The sequence below is a fragment of the Rattus norvegicus genome, chromosome 15, assembly GCF_021556685.1.
Source record: "Rattus norvegicus strain SHRSP/BbbUtx chromosome 15, alternate assembly SHRSP_T2T, whole genome shotgun sequence".
In the NCBI taxonomy this organism is placed as follows: domain Eukaryota; kingdom Metazoa; phylum Chordata; class Mammalia; order Rodentia; family Muridae; genus Rattus; species Rattus norvegicus.
Genome location: NC_141548.1, coordinates 34,018,350 through 34,036,465, shown reverse-complemented (window position 1 = coordinate 34,036,465; position 18,116 = coordinate 34,018,350). Strand labels below are relative to the sequence as shown.

The following is an 18,116-nucleotide window of genomic DNA, read 5'->3' as shown; positions in this document are numbered from 1 at the left end:
CTACTTGATCATGGTGGATGATTGTTTTGATGTGCTCTTGGATTCGATTTGCCAGAATTTTATTGAATATTTTTGTGTCAATATTCATAAAGGAAATTGGTCTGACATTCTCTTTCTTTGTTGGGTCTTTGTGTGGTTTAGGTATAAGAGTAATTGTGGCTTCACAGAAGAAATTCGGTAGTGCTCCATCTGTTTCAATTTTGTGGAATAGTTTGGATAATATTGGTATGAGGTCTTCTATGAAGGTTTGATAGAATTCTGCACTAATCCCGTCTGGACCTGGGCTCTTTTTGGTTGGGAGACCTTTAATGACTGCTTCTATTTCCTTAGGAGTTATGGGGCTGTTTAACTGGTTTATCTGTTCCTGATTTAACTTCGGTACCTGGTATCTGTCTATGAAATTGTCCATTTCCTGTAGATTTTCACGTTTTGTTGAATATAGGCTTTTATAGTAAGATCTGATGATTTTTTGAATTTCCTCTGAATCTGTAGTTATGTCTCCCTTTTCATTTCTGATTTTGTTAATTTGGACACAGTCTCTGTGTCCTCTCGTTAATCTGGCTAAGGGTTTATCTATCTTGTTGATTTTCTCAAAGAACCAACTTTTGGTTCTGTTGATTCTTTCTATGGTCCTTTTTGTTTCTACTTGGTTGATTTCAGCTCTGAGTTTGATTATTTCCTGCCTTCTACTCCTCCTCGGTGTATTTGCTTCTTTTTGTTCTAGAGCTTTGAGGTGTGTTGTCAAGCTGCTGACAGATGCTCTTTCCTGTTTCTTTCTCTAGGCACTCAGAACTATGAGTTTTCCTCTTAGCACAGCTTTCATTGTGTCCCATAAGTTTGGGTATGTTGTACCTTCATTTTCATTAAATTCTAAGAAGTCTTTCATTTCTTTCTTTATTTCTTCCTTGACCAGGTTATCATTGAGTAGAGCATTGTTCAACTTCCCTGTATATGCGGGCGTTCTTCCCTTATTGTTATTGAAGATCAGCTTTAGGCCATGGTGGTCTGATAGCAAGCATGGGATTATTTCTATCTTTCTGTATCTGTTAAGGCCTGTTTTTTGACCAATTATATTGTCAATTTTGCAGAAAGTACCATGATGTGCTGAGACGAATGTATATCCTATTGCTTTAGGATAGAATGTTCTATAAATACCTGTTAAGTCCATTTGGTTCATGACTTCTCTTAGTCTGTGTACGTCTCTGTTTAATTTCTGTTTCCATGACCTGTCCTTTGATGAGAGTGTGGTATAGAAATCTCCTACTATTATTGTGTGAGGTTCAATGTGTGCTTTTAGCTTAGGAACGTTTCTTTTTCGTATGTAGGTGCCCTTGTATTTGGAGCATAGATATTTAGGATTGAGAATTCATCTTGGTGAATTTCTCCTTTGATGAATATGAAGTGTCCTTCCTTATGTTTTTTGATGACTTTTAGTTGAAAATCGATTTCATTTGATATTAGAATGCCTACTCCAACTTGCTTCTTCTGACTATTTGCTTGGAAATTTGTTTTCCAGCCTTTCACTCTGAGGTAGTGTCTGTCTTTGTCTCTGAGGTGTGTTTCCTGTAGGCAGCAGAAATCCGGGTCCTCATTGCATATCCAGTTTGTTAATCTATGTCTTTTTATTGGGGAGTTGAGACCATTGATGTTGAGAGATATTAAGGAATAGTGATTATTGCTTCCTGTTATATTCATATTTGGATGTGAGGTTATGTTTGTGTGCTTTTCTTCTCTTTGTTTTGTTGCCAAGGCGATTAGTTTCTTGCTTTTTCTAGGGTGTAGCTTGCCTCCTTATGTTGGGCTTTACCATTTATTATCCTTTGTAAGGCTGGATTTGTAGAAAGATGTTGTGTAAATTTGGTTTTGTCATGGGATATCTTGGTGTCTCCATCTAAGTTACTTGAGAGTTTTGCAGGATACAGTAACCTGGGATGGCATTTGTGTTCTCTTAGGGTCTGTATGACATCTTCCCAGGATCTTCTGGCTTTCATAGTCTCTGGTGAGAAATCTGGAGTGATTCTGATAGGTCTGCCTTCATATATTACTTGACCTTTTTCCCTTACTGCTTTTAATATTCTGTCTTTGTTCTGTGCATTTGGTGGTTTGACTATTATGTGATGGGAGGAGTTTTTTTTTCTGATCCCATCTATTTGGAGTTCTGTAGGCTTCCTGTATGTTTATGGGCATCACTTTCTTTAGGTTAGAGAAGTTTTCTTCTATGATTTTGTTGAAGATATTTACTGGTCTTTGAGCTGGGAGTCTTCACTCTCTTCTATACCTATTATCCTTAGTTTTGATCTTCTCATTGAGTCCTGGATTTCCTGTATGTTTTGGACCAGTAGCTTTTTCTGTTTTTCATTATCTTTGACAGTTGTGTCGATGATTTCTATGGAATCTTCTGCTCCTGAGATTCTCTCTTCTATCTCTTGTATTCTGTTGCTGATGCTTGTGTCTACGGCTCCTTTTGTCTTCCTTTGAATTTCTATATCCAGGGTTTTTTTGCCTGTGTTCTTTCTTGATTGCTACTATTTCCATTTTTAATTCCTTCAACTGTTTGATTGTGTTTTCCTGGAATTCTTTCAGGGATTTTTGTGGTTCCTCTCTATATGCTTCTACTTGTTTATTTATGTTTTCTTGCATTTCTCTAAGGGAGTTCTTCATGTCTTTTTTTGAAGTCCTCCAGCATCATGATCAAATATGATTTTAAATCTAGATCTTGCTTTTCTTGTGTGTTTGGATATTCAGTGTTTGCTTTGGTTGGAGAATTGGGCTCCGATGATGCCGTGTAGTCTTAGTTTCTGTTGCTTGGTTTCCTGTGCTTGCCTCTTGCCATCAGATTGTCTCTGGTGTTACTTTGTTCTGCTATTTCTGACAGTTGCTATTCTGTCCTATAGACCTGTGTGTCCGGAGTGCTGTAGATCTGTTTTCCTGTTTTTTTTTTTTTCAGCCAGTTATGGGAACAGAGTGTTCTGCTTTCCGGCATGTAGTCTTTCCTTTCGACTGGTCTTCAGCTGTTCCTGTGGGCCTGTGTCCTGAGTCTACCAGGGAGGTTCCTTGGAGCAGAAAAGTTGGTCATACCTGTGGTCCAATGGCTCAAGTTGCTCATGGGTGGTTGCTGTTGAGCTCTCGGTGAGGGCAGCAACCAGGAGGGACTGCACTGCCTTTTCCGGGAGCCCCTGTGTACCGCGGGTCTCAGATGGCATTAGGTGTTTTCCTCTGGAGTCAGAAATGTGGGCAGAGTGTAGTCTCTTCTGGCTTTTCAGGCCTGTCTGCCCCTCTCCAGGTTTAGCTTTCCGTCCCACGGGATTTGGCTGCAGAGAACTGTTGATCCAGTTCCTTCAGGTCAGGGCAGTGTCTGGAGAGTGGAGGACCTCAAAAATCCATTTCTTAAGAAACATTCATAACTATCTGTAGCCACTTAAGGACACGTGGATTTGGGTCATCCTTTTCTGCCTTCATTTGGTTCTTCTTTTCTCTTCTCTCTCCCCTTACCAAAACTCTGTTCCCACCCTACTTTCTCACTTTCCAATCGTAGGCCATGCCCCATTCATTGCCAGCCCTCACCTGCATAAAGACAACGATCCATACACAAGGAAGCTGGAATGGTGGTCAAGACCAGAGAGTCTAGGCTCTGTCATTTGATGCGAGGTTCTGTGGGACCATATTGGTCTAGTTGCTTTGGAATTGTCTGGAATGCAGATTCTGAGGGAGCATTTGGGAACTCTGAGTTGCTGGAGTATCTTGCAATTGATTTGAAACCAATTGGGACATATAGACTAGGAACAGAAAGCACAGTTAAGGGATTTAGGGGAAATAATAAAAACCTTTTATTGGTTCTTTGTGAACTTCATGTCATGAACTGGACTGTTAGGTGCCATTTAGGAGAAACTAAGGCTAGCAGGTGGCCTTCCTGAAGGTGGTCCACCATTTTAGCAGATTTTTTAAAGATCAACATATAGATGAACTTTCATGAGTTAATGTTGTTTAGAGGAGTTAATGGTTTTATAGAACTCCTGATTTGATTCAATTTTAGGAAGAAAAATTTTTGTTTAATTTTATTTTTTACTTATTCACTTTACACCCTACTCACTGCCCTCTCCTGGTCACCCTCTCCTAGAATCCTCCCCAGTGCTTCATCATCTTCTCCTCTGAGCAGATGGGGGTCGCAGAGAATTGTCTGGCAGTTCAAGTCTCTGCTAGGTTAGGGGCTTAAGAAGCAAGCTTTAAGAGTTGGTCTTAGAGTTTTTTTTTTGCAAGAAAGATGTAATAAAGTAGAATCAAGACTAAAATGTGCCCACTCCTCATAATAGTAAGTAAAGGCTGCATAATAAGAAATACAATGAGCTTTCATAATTACACTAAAAAGAGAAATAAGCTTGGGACAAATTTGTGTTCCAGGAAAACATTTAGGTCCAAGGATATAGCTACAGATGTGCACTGTATCTCAAGGGCATGTAAAAACTGTTGCTTTGAACTTATATGGAGTATATTAGAATGAAACACTGCTTTGAACTTAATATTAACATCTTTCTGTAACTCCCAATTTATGTAACATTTTATCTTTGAGGAAATCCTCTAAATAACTTTTTGTCTAAGATTGTATAAAAAGTCCAAGGATAAGAAATAAAGTTGTTTCTTAAGAAGTTTGGCTTGGGTAGCTCTGCCTTATCCATCCATCCATCCATCCATCCATCCATCCATCCATCCATCCATCATCCATCCATCCAAATGTATATGTCTGTCTATATATACATGTGTATGTACTCATGCATATATAAGCACACATGGATATTTGTGGCGCAAATGAGACAGGTGGTTGGGTCCAACAAAAATGTGAATGTGTTAATGTGTAAGTGAGAATGTAAATGAAAATGTATGTATGAATGCATATGTGTCTGTCCTCTTCATATTGACTATAAAACACATCTTAATTCTTTTCCTTTCCTTTTTCTCTGGTTCACAGAGTCTACTAGCCATTCCAGTGAAGGGCTTCTGGCTGCCTGGCCCTAGATGGGAACAATAGCGATAAATCCTTTATCTAAGCACCCACTGTTAGCAACAAGTGTCAGTAAATCCAGAAGTCTGCAGCTTCTGGCTGCAGAGTAACTTAAAGTCAAGATAGTTATATTATCATAGAAAGCAATTCAACTGTTGCCCCCAGCTTTAGAGAGGACCCAGCCTGGGGCTGGCCTCAGGCAATGCACCTTCCCCTCCCCTTAATTCCCACCTTCCACCTTTGAAACCTCTGCTACTCAACAGAGAAAAATATCTCATTGTGGACTCTGTAGTGTGCTGCAGTGTGTCCTACAGTGTACCCTTTTGTACACCTCTTTATTTGCAAACGTTCATTGCAATGACTCATTGGTCTGGTATGAAGCCTCTGGTTTCTGCTACTCTATTAATACTGGAATCTCACTGGGACTTCTCTCAGATATTCTGTTCCTGCCCTGTATCATGGAGATCCTATAGTTTTAGATTTGTAGGACAGCCTCTTCATGTACTCAGGCAGTTCATTGATGTTGGGACAAGTCAATTCAAAGCCCTGAATCTGGGCCTGAGAGGCATCTGAGATGGTCAGCCTGCTGGCTCTCAGCTTTCATGCCCTTCAGGCCAGTTCACTTGCAAACCCTGCAATCAGGGGCAGCTTTACCCTTCAGCCCAGGTGAGGTACAGGGTCTGCTCAGGGTGCTGCCAATGAGGGATATAGCCAGCTCTTTGGTCTGCCATAAATGGGAGGGTTAAGGGAGAGGAAAAGTGTCTCTCCCTCACCAGCACCACTGTCCAGCAGCCAAAAGGCAGAGCCAGCTCATCTGTACTCATGTCCTGTGATTGGCTGTCCTGCAATCTTATATCCAGGCCTAGCTCTCCTGTGCTGCCCAGATGAAGTACAGGGCCTGCTTTCCAGAGTGCTGTAGCAGGTTAGGGGGTAGGGAGTGCTAACTCTCCTACCCTAATGACCCAAGAGCTGGTTCTTACACCTGCCACAAGTGGTGAGGGGTGAGGGGGAAGAAAGGTATCCTTCATTCATTCATATCACCACAGAAAAACGAGTGATAGAGGCAGATCTTCCACACTTGCATCCTCAGGGCCAGGTCCCTCACAACTCCTGTAATTGTGTGCAGCTCTGCTCTCCTGAGTACTGCAGCAGGAGGGTGAGGTCTGCTCTCCTGCTCTCATGCCTCTAGGGTCAGTTCTCCCATCAGGCCCAGGTGAGCGGTAGGACCAGCTCTGCACAGTCTTCAGACAATGAAATATCCGTGGGTAGTAGCTCAGACCAAGGATATCCACCTGGCCTTTGATGGTAACAGAACCCTGCTACTGCAGGGCCATGGACCCAGATGTGCCCCCCAGTGGCAGCACAGGGTTTTTGCTCATTATGTGGCATCACTAGTTATCTACAACAGGCTGTTTCTCACTATCATGAGTCTTCATTTCTGCTTTTCTTCATTGTGCTCACATCTTTCTGTTTCTCTTTTCTTTCATTTCTCCACTACTTACTTGTTTTTCTTAGTAGTGCCCATGGTCTCTGAGTGTCTGGGGTTATCCAGGAGTAGTCTCAGGAGTGCTGTACCCTGCCCATGCATTATGGTGCCACACATGGGTCATCTGCCCCCTTCTAGGCCTGCATGTTGCCAGACTGGTGTTCATCTCAGGCTAACTCTCGGTTTGGAGACTTGGTCCTGTACTGGAGGTAGTCTTAGGCTTCCTTTCTGTAGGGAATGTTACATTCATCATTTAGATATTCATAGGTCAGAACACTGAGTGTGGACATAGCCCCTGTCCACTCTGCCACCTACTGATGTACATGTGAAAGAGCAGCCACATCTACAATGGCTCTAAGGGCAGCAAGCAGGAAACTTTTAAAAAAATCTTTGGTGTACCTTTGAAATTTCCACACCCATGGTCCTGGTAGTTAGGGGGAGAAGACCACGAAAAGGGAGAGAGATCCCATGCTCAGAAACAGGTGGGGAAATTTTAGGCTGTTGATCGACAGAAGTCAATTTGGAGTTCATTTGATCTGTATGAGGTTCGTTAAGTCCATTTGTGAGAATTCTTAGCTTTATAAAAAGAGATAAAATTGTACCTTTTTTGTAATCTTACTGAAATATATATTGTAGAAAGAGCAGTAGATTTATATCTTTGTGTTAAAGTCAAACAATAGCATAGACAGAGAGAAAGAAATCTTAAACACCTTTTTATTTATTTCAGATTCATAAATAAACCCTCACAACTTACTTAAGCTTCCACATCCTTAGACCTTAAAACACTCCCTTAGACCACCTTACAGACTCTCGCGGGTTAGCTTTTATATTCTCAGATCTTATACTTGCATTTTATACCTCTGAACATTGTTTTAGATTTTATAACTTCAAGCTTTTATAACTTGGTGAGTAGGAATATGAGGGCATCATATAGTGGAGGTGGTATTATTTTGCTGACATACATTGCAGGTTTGGGTTAAGTTCTGTTCAAAAGGTCTTATCTAATGGGGTGAGAGTCAGATGGTTTTGAGGAAAGGATAAAAGTGATTTATCATTAGAGTGAAATATTTGATCTAAGTAGAAGGTTGTGTCCTGTGCAAAAAAAAAAAAAGGTTATGTAAGTTGTTTTCTGGGTTATGTAGTAGGGTGGTCCAGAGAGAAGTGTGATGAATTGTAAGGGATAAAAAGGCAGCTTGACAGGCTGTCATGTTGGTGTGATTATTGCCTTTACTGATGATGGAGGGGTCTGCCTCATGTGCCTTGCAATGAACTCAGACAATTTGAGAAAACAAAAGTAAGACCTTGATAAGTATATGAAGAGTTAGTAATTGAGTGGTCTTTTGTGTTTGAAGTCCTTGTTTCTTCCAGATGGTCAAGTGTGGTTAAGGAAAACATATATGGAGTCTGTATACTCCATCAATAATGTATGTTTGGCAATTTGGAAGACTCTGATGAAGGCTATTAATAATTGATAGTGTATGGGGATGAAGGAGTCCACCTTGATGACAGCATAATCTGGAACCACTGTGTATCCTGCAACATTGTGGCCTCTTGGGAGAAGAGAGGGGCATATGTATAAAGAGTATAAGAAGAAGTTGCTAGAGGAGCCTCTTTATGTGAGAGGGATGAGGGAGGAGATCATTGCGAATCTCTGGATTGGAGTGAACAGGGTCTGGGAAATGTTGTGTTAAAGGGAAAACACGGAGGAATTGCATTAGGCCAGGAAAGAAATGAAGGTAATGAGTTTTTGATAAGAGAAGTTTGGAGGGATAGAATCTAAGGGAGGAGCGTTAGGAGTCCTTTGTAAGTTAGAGAGAGAGAGAGAGAGAGAGAGAGAGAGAGAGAGAGAGAGAGAGAGGAATACACTGTGAGGGGGAATTCCAGTTAGTTTGTTTGATTTAGAGAGGAGCAGAGATTTGTGGCAAGAGTCCTTAGGCAGGGACGTCACCCTAGAAAGACATTTCTTAGATTCTGAAGAGGTAAGTTAGGGGTAAAAGTCAGTACTAGAAAGTGTTCCAAGACTTACAGGCATTGCTCCTTGGAAGTGGAAAGATAGAAAGGTCTGCATAGATTTGGAGGCTGAGGGCCAGGGTTGAAAAGAGATTTTGTATGTTTGTTTAAGGAATTGCTTGTCAAGAAAGGTTCATGCAGAAGCAACTTAATATAGAGGATGTAGAAGCGAGTATCCAGAGACCCATGAACAGAGGAAACTGACCCCCCCTCCCATGAAAAGCTGTTCACATTTTGTTGAGGGCAGAAATAGGCAAGGCGATTTTGAGTGAAGTGTTTATGGGTTGGAATGAGAGAAATTCCAAGATTTGTGACTTTAGGAGAGGAGAGTTGAGCTTTGGAACCCCTGGAACTGAGGAAAGTAATGAGTGAGGCAGTATTGGCTGTCTGAGAGTGAAGGAATTAAAAAGGAGGAAGCTATTGACATATTGTAGTAGGCAGGAGAATATCCACATACTAAAGCATGCAGGAGGTCATCCACATACTGTAGCAGGCAGGAGGGAAAAGGGGAAATAGACCAGTACCTTAGTGATTGCCTGGCCAGAATAGGATGGACTGTGTCTGAATCCTGGGGAAAAGACAATCCAGGTTGTTGGGCTTGGTAATTATGAGAATGTCCAAGTAAAGGCAAAAAAAATGATATCAAGTATGAACATCTAGGGATATTGAAGGGAGAAAACACCTTTAAGGTCTAGGATTAAGAAGTGAGCAGGGTTTCCAGTGGTCATGGAAAATATAATGTAAGGTGGATACGGACACATGGAGTATTGATGAAGCAGAGGCCTTGAATAAGTGGAAGGTTCACTTAGGCTTTTGACTGACCATGGAAGTACTGTAGGTGAAGAGGTAGGATGGAGAATCCATTTAGTTAAAAGATATTAAATGATGAGTTGGAGGCTTCTGAGACTAGTGAAGTGTAAGGAGCATTGTAGTTTGGAGATGTAGGCAGAAGGGTCTTTTCACAGAATATCAAAAAAGCTCATGAACAGAGAAGAAGGTCTCAGTGGGAATTAGACGGGCATGAGAGGGGCATGAGAGGGGGTGTTTGTGGGTAATCAAATAATCAAAATATGTTGAAAACATGTATAAAGTTGTCAAAGAATTTCATGAAGTTCACAGGATAAGATCATCTCCCATGTCAAAAACTCTTAAGGAGTGACTGGGCTGACTCTGGTGACATCATTCTCATTTCAGTAGGATGGCCAAGCCGAGGACATTCTGGCAGCAATATCAAGTTACTTACCACAAAACAAACAAAATCTGGGATAGACTTCACAATGAAAACTTAGTTGCCACTTTAACTATCCAGTGTAGTTAACTACTCATTTCATCTTTAAGATGAAATTCAACTTGCCATGAATGTTCCAAATGAAGAAGAAATTATGGTGAGCTTAAATTGAACCCAATTAAATATACACATATCAACCCAGCAGAATGGAGTTTTGTGAGCAGTGATGTAGCCTTGCTTTGACACTTAACATGAGAATTTAAAATCATATTTCAAGATGTCCAGAAATATTGCCACTAGCTTTGTATTTTCATAAGTCTGTTTTTGGTCCTTCAAATGGGATGCATAGAACTATAATCCTTCCTTCAAATTAAAAGTATTTCTATCATGTCCCTTCATGACTTTTATGGGGTTTTATGGATCTTTTTCAGGCATAGATGCTCACACACTAGCACCACACTGTATTCATGCCACCACGTTTTCACAGCACATACACTTATGAGCAACTAGCCTCAAGAATTGAGCGCAAGGGACTGCACACAGGGCAGCAATATTTCAGGCATCACAGGGCTTGGAGTGAGAGAGAGGGGGCCTTAGAATCTCTCTGGCACCTGAAGTCAGAAGATAGACAATCTGAATCCTTAGGATTTCCTTTTCCAGAATAGTATGCTTGCCTCTAAGTGTGTGGAAGGAAGATCAATAGACCAAGACCTATCTTTCTCTCCTTTTTAGGAAGGGGAAAATGAGGGCACCCCTCCAAAGTCCCTTTCAATTCCAGGCCTCCCTGGCTCCCAAATGCCTAGAAAGTCTGGAGCCACCACACAAAACTCATCTGGTGGACAGACTAGCAGGTGCCCACAAAAAGGATGGCTTTCCCTTCAGGGGAGATCATTGGGGGACATGAAGCCAAGCCCCATTCTCGACCCTACATGGCCTATCTTCAGATCATGGATGAGAATTCTGGGAATAAAACATGTGGCGGCTTCCTTATACGAGAGTACTTTGTGCTGACTGCTGCTCACTGTTTGGGGAGGTAAGGAACAGGAAAGCCCATGCCCTCCTGGGAAGATTCCATGGAGGCTCTGCCTTCATCCTAAGCAGCTTGAGGTGAGAGGGGGCCCAGCAAGTCTCATGAGGGAAAAGCAGTCTCACACCAGTCACCGATAAGGAATCAAACACATTTCAACCAAGGTCCACATTGAAATATGAGCTAAACTATGCAATTTGCATTCTTAGGGATGACTGGCCTCTGAGCACCTCTAACATAGAAACTGGTGCTTCAGATTACCCCTTACCTCCCCTCAGCTGCAGCCCCACCATTCAGCAAGGCCTGTCCTTCACATCTCCTGGGCTGCCTCCTCTCTGAGTCCACATCTCTTATCTCCACTCTGCTCTCTTTGCAGCTAAATAATTGTCACTTTAGGGGCCCATAACATCAAAGAACAGGAGAAGAAGCAGCAAGTCATCCCTATGGTGAAAATCATTCCACACCCAGCCTATAATGCTAAGACAATCTCCAATGACCTCATGCTATTAAAGGTGAGACATTACCCCATCCCTCCACAGACTGTCGCTCCTGCTCCTGTCCCTCTCAATCCATCCTGGCCTTCAGGGTGTCTCAGCTCAGCAGGCCATGAGCTGGACTTTTGCTTCTACTCCAACAGCTGAAGATTAAGGCAAAGAAGACGAGTGCTGTGAAGACTCTCAATCTGCCCAGAAGCAACGTCAAAGTGAAGCCAGGAGATGTGTGCTATGTGGCTGGTTGGGGAAAGCTGGGCCCAATGGGCAAATTCCCAGACACACTACAAGAAGTTGAGCTAATAGTACAGGAGGATCAGAAATGTGAATCCTACCTAACAAATGTTTATGACAAAGCCAATGAGAAATGTGCAGGGGAACCAAAGATCAAACATGCTTCCTTTCAGGTAAGTTGGGTTTCAGTTCTCTCTGGGCTCAGTGGGAGGGGAAAAGGAATTTGGGACCTATAGACCCAAACATCAAGGGACTCCTTTACCCCTTGTCTATGCTCTTTCTCTCTGGTAACACCAGGAACCAATAACTAAGTAGGGCCCCCCAGCTAAGAGGCTCTGCTGAAGGTAGCTTGTATAAAAGGAGGTGTTTGCAAAAGCACGTGTAGCTCCAGGCCCAGGCTCTAGAGAACTGGGCTCCCTAAGTGTGTCGTAAACATGGCCAGGTGTCTCCTCTGAGCAAACACACACTTTGTAGTTGGGCTTTCCCTCCATGCTCCCATCAGGCACACTCACTGTCCCCATGTCCTTAAACAACAGCCTGAGGACAAGAGTCCCACACACCTTCACAGAGTGGATCACAGACCCAGGGAAAGGGCAGAGGCTGGCCTCAGGAGGGAGGTGCAGCTCTAATCATATCCACAGTCAGAGCTGGAAAGTCCAAGGGGCCCCAGGCCTGCCTTCTGACCTCCCACAAGCAGAGAAAACAAGTCATGCTTCTCTGTGAGTAGCCTTGGCATCAGAGGGAGGTTGGGACTACAGTGAACAATATCTTAGTACCTTGTGCCTCCTCAATTCACAGGGGGACTCTGGAGGGCCTCTTGTGTGTAAAAAAGTGGCCGCAGGCATCGTCTCCTATGGATGTAAAGATGGTTCAACTCCACGGGCATTCACCAAAGTCTCTACTTTCCTATCCCGGATAAAGAAAACTATGAAAAAGAACTAACTACAAGAAGCAACATGGATCATTTCCAGACTAACTACCGTCCCTATAGCTGAGTCCAGGATTGCTCTAGGACAGATGGCAGCAACTGAATAAAGCACTTTTTTCTGACTGGAAAGACTGGTTTCATGTCCATTCACAGTGATCAACCCTGTCCTTGGCAGATGAATGGAATACTTCTTCTGCCACAAGGCTGTTACAACCCAGTTGACATCTGGTAGTTCACCCTCTCTACAAGAGAAGAAGAATGTTTGATTGCCCCAAACATGTACTACTTCCCCTCAAAGTCCTTAGAATGTTATTTAATGCAAGCCATCATTAACAGCTACCTACAGTATTTTCACACAGTTTGACCCAAGTCACTGGTGTGTTTTTGGAACAGAGCAAGAAGTGATAGATAGAATTCCTTTTCTTCTCTGTGCTATTTTTCCCCAATAGAAGACTTTTATGTTTTATAAAGCAAATTTCCTTATCAATTGAAACCTTTAACATTTTATATTAATTGCTCATTTTCAAGGTACAACCTGATCTTTTATGTAAAGGATACAAAATGATTAAAGAAAACTAATTAACATGTCCACTAATTTAAATACTTCTTATTTTTGAAGGGAGTACATAAATTTGTCTGATAAAAGTTATGAAATGTACAAGGCATTATTTGTCTTTTTCTTTTTTTTCCATCTTTATCAAGTTGGGTATTTCTTATTTACATTTTGATTGATATTCATCCCCCTAGCCTCTCCCCCCTTCTATATGGGTGTTCCCCACACCATCCTCCCCTGAAATACCATCCTCCCCCCAACAATGACATTCACTGGGGGTTCAATCTTGGCAGGGCCAAGGGAATCCCCTTCACTGGTGCTCTTACTAGGCTATCCATTGCTACCTATGCAGTTGGAGCCCAGGGTCAGTCCATGTATAGTCTTTGGGGAGTGGCTTAATCCCTGGAAGCTCTGGTTGTTTGGCATTGTTGTTCATATGGGGTCTTGAGCACCTTCAAGCTCTTTCAGTCCTTTCTCTGATTCCTTCAACGGGGGTCTGGTTCTCAATTCAGTAGTTTGCTGCTGGCATTCACCTATGTATTTGCTATATTCTGGGTGTGTCTCCCAGGAGAGATCTACATCCCGTTCCTGTCAGCCTGCACTTCTTTGCTTCATCCATCTTATCTAGTTTGGTGGCTGTATATATATGGGCCGCACATGGGGCAGGCTCTGAATTGGTTTCCTTCTGCCTCTGTTTTATACTTTGCCTCCCTATCCCCTTCCAAGGGTATTCTTGTTCCCCTTTTAAAGAAGGAGTGAAGCATTCTCATTTTGGTCATCCTTCTTGAGTTTCATGTGTTCTGTGCATCTAGGGTAATTCAAGCATATGGGCTAATAGCCACTTATCAATGAGTGCATACCATGTGTGTTTTTCTGTGATTGGGCTTACCTCACTCAGGATGATATATTCCAGTTCCATCCATTTGCCTATGAATTTCATAAAGTCATTTTTTGATAGCTGAGTAGTATTCCATTGTGTATATGTACCACATTTTCTGTATCCATTCCTCTGTTGAAGGGTATCTGGGTTCTTTCTAGCTTCTGGCTATTGTAAATAAGGCTGCTATGAACATAGTGAAACATGTGTCTTGGTTTTATGTTGGGTCATCTTTTGGGTATATGCCCAAGAGAGGTATAGCTGGGTCCTCAGGTAGTTCAATGTCCAATTTTCTGAGGAATCTTCAGACTGATTTACAGAGTGGTTGTACCATTCTGCAATCCCACCAATGATGCAGTAGTGTTCCTCTTTCTCCACATCCTAACCAGCATTTGCTGTCAGCTGAGTTTTTGATCTTAGCCATTCTCACTGGTGTGAGGTGAAATCTCAGGGTTGTTTTGATTTTCATTTCCCTTATGACTAAATATGTTCAACATTTCTTTAGGTGTTTCTCAGCTATTTGACATTTCTCAGCTGTGAATTCCTTGTTTAGCTCTGAACCCCATTTTTAATAGGGTTATTTTGCTCCCTGCGGTCTATCTTCTTCAGTTCTTTGTATATTTTGGATATAAGCCCTCTATCTGTTGTAGGATTGGTAAAGGTCTTTTCCCATTCTGTTCATTGCCATTTTGTCCTAACCACAGTGTCCTTTGCCTTACAGAAGCTTTGCAGTTTGATGAGATCCAATTTGTCGATTCTTGATCTTAGAGCAGAAGCAATTAGTGTTTTGTTCATGAAATTTTCTCCAGTGCCCATGTGTTCGAGATGCTGTCCTAGTTTTTCTTCTATTAGTTTGAGTGTATCTGGTGTGATGTGGAGGTCCTTGATCCACTTGGACTTAAGCTTTGTACAGGGTGATAAGAATGGATCGATCTGCATTCTTCTAAATGTTGACCTTCAGTTGAACTAGCACCATTTGCTGAAAATGCTATCTTTTTCCCATTGGATGGTTTTGGCTCCTTTGTCAAAAATCAAGTGACCATAGGTATGTGGGTTCATTTCTGGGTCTTCAATTCTATTCCATTGGTCTATCTGTCTGTCTCTGTACCAATACCATGCAGTTTTTTTCACTCTTACTCTGTAATACTGCTTGAGTTCAGGGATAGTGATTCCCCCTGAAGTCCTTTTATTGTTGAGGATAGTTTTAGCTATCCTGGGTTTTTTGTTATTCCAGATGAACTTGCAAATTGTTCTGGCTAACTCTTTGAATAATTGGATTGGTATTTTGATGGGGATTGCATTGAATCTGTAGATTGCTATTGGTAAAATGAGCATTTTTAATATTTTAATCTTGCCAATCCATGAGCATGGGAGATCTTTCCATCTTCTGAGGTCTTCTTCAATTTCTTTCTTCAGAGGCTTGAAGTTCTTGTTGTACAGAATTTTTATTTTTTGGGTAAAGTCAGACCGAGGTATTTTATATTATTTGGGAGTATTGTAAATATAGGGAATGGCATGGTAAAACAAAGATGGCACCGACATCCGGTCCTGTCTGGTGGTAAACAACAATACTGCGCATGTGCGGGTTCGCCCCTGGAGCCAATGTACATGCCCAGGTTTGCCCCTGGTGCCAATCCGGCCGGGGTGGTACCATGCTAATGATGTGATTCCTGCTCTGCCAATCCCTGAAGGACAAGTAGCACGACCACAGCCTGTTGTGTATATAAGGCAAGCGCCTTTGCCGCTTGAGGTCCCCAGTATCAGCAATGAAGTGGTCCTGCAATAAAGGCTATTGAGAAGAATCCAACCGTGTTGTGTCTTCCTTGCTGGCCGAGGTGGGCTCGACAACTGGTGGTCCATACGGTGACCCGAGGACATCGTCATGGATTCAGAACGCTTCAGTTCCAGGACCGCGAAGTGGGTAAGTTCCCGGGTAAGGGTCGATAAAGTTCTCTGAAGGAAAGCAGAGACTATGAAAGCCTTGGTATAGAGACTATAATGTCTGTGAACTAAAGCAATGTTGTTTTTCTCCAATTGATCCCTTGTGGGTAGGACTTGTAATTTTGTTTCTTTTCTTCTTTGTGTGGTGGATTTGTTTTCTTTTGAATTGCCACCGTCCCGGATGTGAGTTCATTTGCTGGGAATAGCCAGCTAGTGCCAGGCTACGAAGTCGTGTGTAAACAAACAGGCCAGCCCACCCTGCTCATAAAACCGCTCATAAATAAGTGCATTAAGTATGGGAAACTCACATTCCAGCCCACTCCTGACAGCTCTCCAGGAACTCCTCAGTCGGTGTAAGCTCAAAATCAAAAGGAAAATCCTGTCGAGCTTTCTTGATGAATGCGACCATTGTGCTCCATGGTTTATACTATCGTGATCTCTTACCTTGCAAGCATGGGGCAAATTAGGAAAATATCTGGATAAAGAAGCCACAGAGGGCCAGCTTAAGTCCGGATCAAAACCTCTTTGGCGAATGATCCGTGCCTGCTTAGAGGATAGATGATGTGAGGAAGCCATTAGGACAGGTCAGAAAATCCTTGCAGAGCAACAAGAAAGTATGTCAGAGGGAGAAAAGGTCCAGAAGGAAGAAAAGAAAAGAAAAGGAGCCAAAAGGAACAGAGAGAAGGCAGAGATAAAAAACAGGGCATAATCAGGACCAGGAAACAAGATATATCCCTCTTTAAAAGCCTTGACCTTAGGAATATCAGATGATTCAGAGCTTAGTGAGGTTGATGAGGCTGATCTCGAGGAAGAGGCTGCTCAGTATGAGAGAGAGATATATGATCCAGGCTGGCCACACGCTAACGCCACGTGGCAACGAGGCAGACAATTAGTCAAGGAAGGAGTTATACCAACAGCACCTCTGTATAACCCTCAACATAAAAGCATGGTGAAGCCTGCAAAAGGTACTTCCTTTTGCCCAGAGGTGTGGGAAGAGATGGAATTAAGTTTTCTAGTATTTCTGGATGCTAACGGGTATCAATATCATGAACTCATTGATTTTAAGACTATAAAGCAATTGGCAGAATCTGTCAGAACCTATGGTGTCAGTGCAGCTTTTGTTGTGGCTCAAGTTGAGGGTATTGCTAGATATTGCCTCACCCCTGGGGATTGGGGGATTCTGGCTAAAGCCTGCCTATCCTCAGGTCAATACTTGGATTGGAAATCTTACCTTTATGAATATGCTAATACACAGGCCGCCATTAATCTGGCCTCAGGAGTAGACCCTCAGAGATATTGGGACGCTGACATGCTATTGGGTCTAGGGAGATTCGCTCTGGACCAGTCTGGTTATACAGAACAAGTCTATAGCCAAATTAATGAAATAGTCAGGGCATGGAAAGCACTGCCTAATAGGGGCGCAGTCTCCGGGAACCTTACCAAGGTTCTGCAAGAGCCCACAGACCCTTTTTCAGACTTTGTAGCCCGCATGGTAGAGGCTGCTACCAAAATCTTCGGAGACCCTGATACAGCCATGTCTCTCATTAAACAGCTAGTGTATGAGCAATATACAAAAGAATGTAGGACTGCTATAACACCATACAAACATAAAGGTTTAGAAATTTGGATGAAAGTCTGCAGGGAAATGGGAGGGCCATTGACTAATTCTGGCCTAGCGGCAGCTATGGTGCAATTAGGAAAAACCGCCACCACGGATACCTGTTTCAAATGTGGCCATAAAGGTCATTATCGAAGACAGTGTCCTGAAAGGAGTAAGGGGAAAATTAGCGATAGATCCAAGCAGCCTGGACTATGTCCACGGTGTAAGAAGGGAAACCACTGGGCAAATGAGTGTCGATCTGTAAAGGACTTGGATGGCCGACACCTATCAACAGGATTTGGTGGTGCACGGCCAAAAAAACGGACAACGGGGCCCACGTCCCCAGGGCCCTCAAATATATGGGGCTCTGCAGGGTGACAGACAGGGACAGGACAAACAGAGTTCTTGGCCTTTCCTTCGCCACCCGAAGGACCGAGGAGAGCCACTAAAGGCTCCACAGGACTGGACCTTCACTCCACCACCAGACTCGTACTGACCCCCCAAATGGGAGTGCAGCCTGTAGACACAGATTTTAGAGGACCCCTCCCTAAAGATACAGTTGGGCTATTGTTGGGATGCTCCTCCTCTGCCCTGAAAGGTTTACAGATTGTGCCTGGAGTAATTGACCCTGATTATTTAGGCACAGTAAAAGTCCTGGTAGCCTCACCCCAGGGAATCACTGCCATTTCCCCTGGAGACAGAATTGCTCAAATGCTGCTTCTGCCTAGCTTGCATAAGCGCTTTC

The 18,116-nt window shown here is 42.7% G+C and overlaps 1 protein-coding gene, 1 non-coding gene and 1 pseudogene across 2 annotated transcripts; 2 read left to right on the top strand and 1 right to left on the bottom strand.

The window, feature by feature from the left end:
• Positions 1-6,718: 6,718 nt before the first annotated feature.
• LOC120097248 (small nucleolar RNA SNORA17) lies at positions 6,719-6,847 on the bottom strand. The gene has a single exon (XR_015639205.1). It is a non-coding gene; the product is annotated as a small nucleolar RNA SNORA17 (small nucleolar RNA).
• Positions 6,848-10,598: 3,751 nt separating this feature from the next.
• Gzmb-ps2 (granzyme B, pseudogene 2) lies at positions 10,599-12,414 on the top strand (annotated as a pseudogene).
• Positions 12,415-16,717: 4,303 nt separating this feature from the next.
• LOC148000962 (igE-binding protein-like) lies at positions 16,718-17,749 on the top strand. Its single transcript, XM_087586884.1, has one exon. It carries the CDS (start codon positions 16,718-16,720, stop codon positions 17,747-17,749), a length of 1,032 nt encoding a protein of 343 aa, XP_087443010.1.
• The last annotated feature ends 367 nt before the right edge of the window (positions 17,750-18,116 follow it).

Excerpts from the sequence above, each read along its gene's own strand:
- LOC148000962 (XM_087586884.1), top strand. The coding sequence starts at position 16,718 with ATGGTGAAGCCTGCAAAAGGTACTTCCTTTTGCCCAGAGGTGTGGGAA.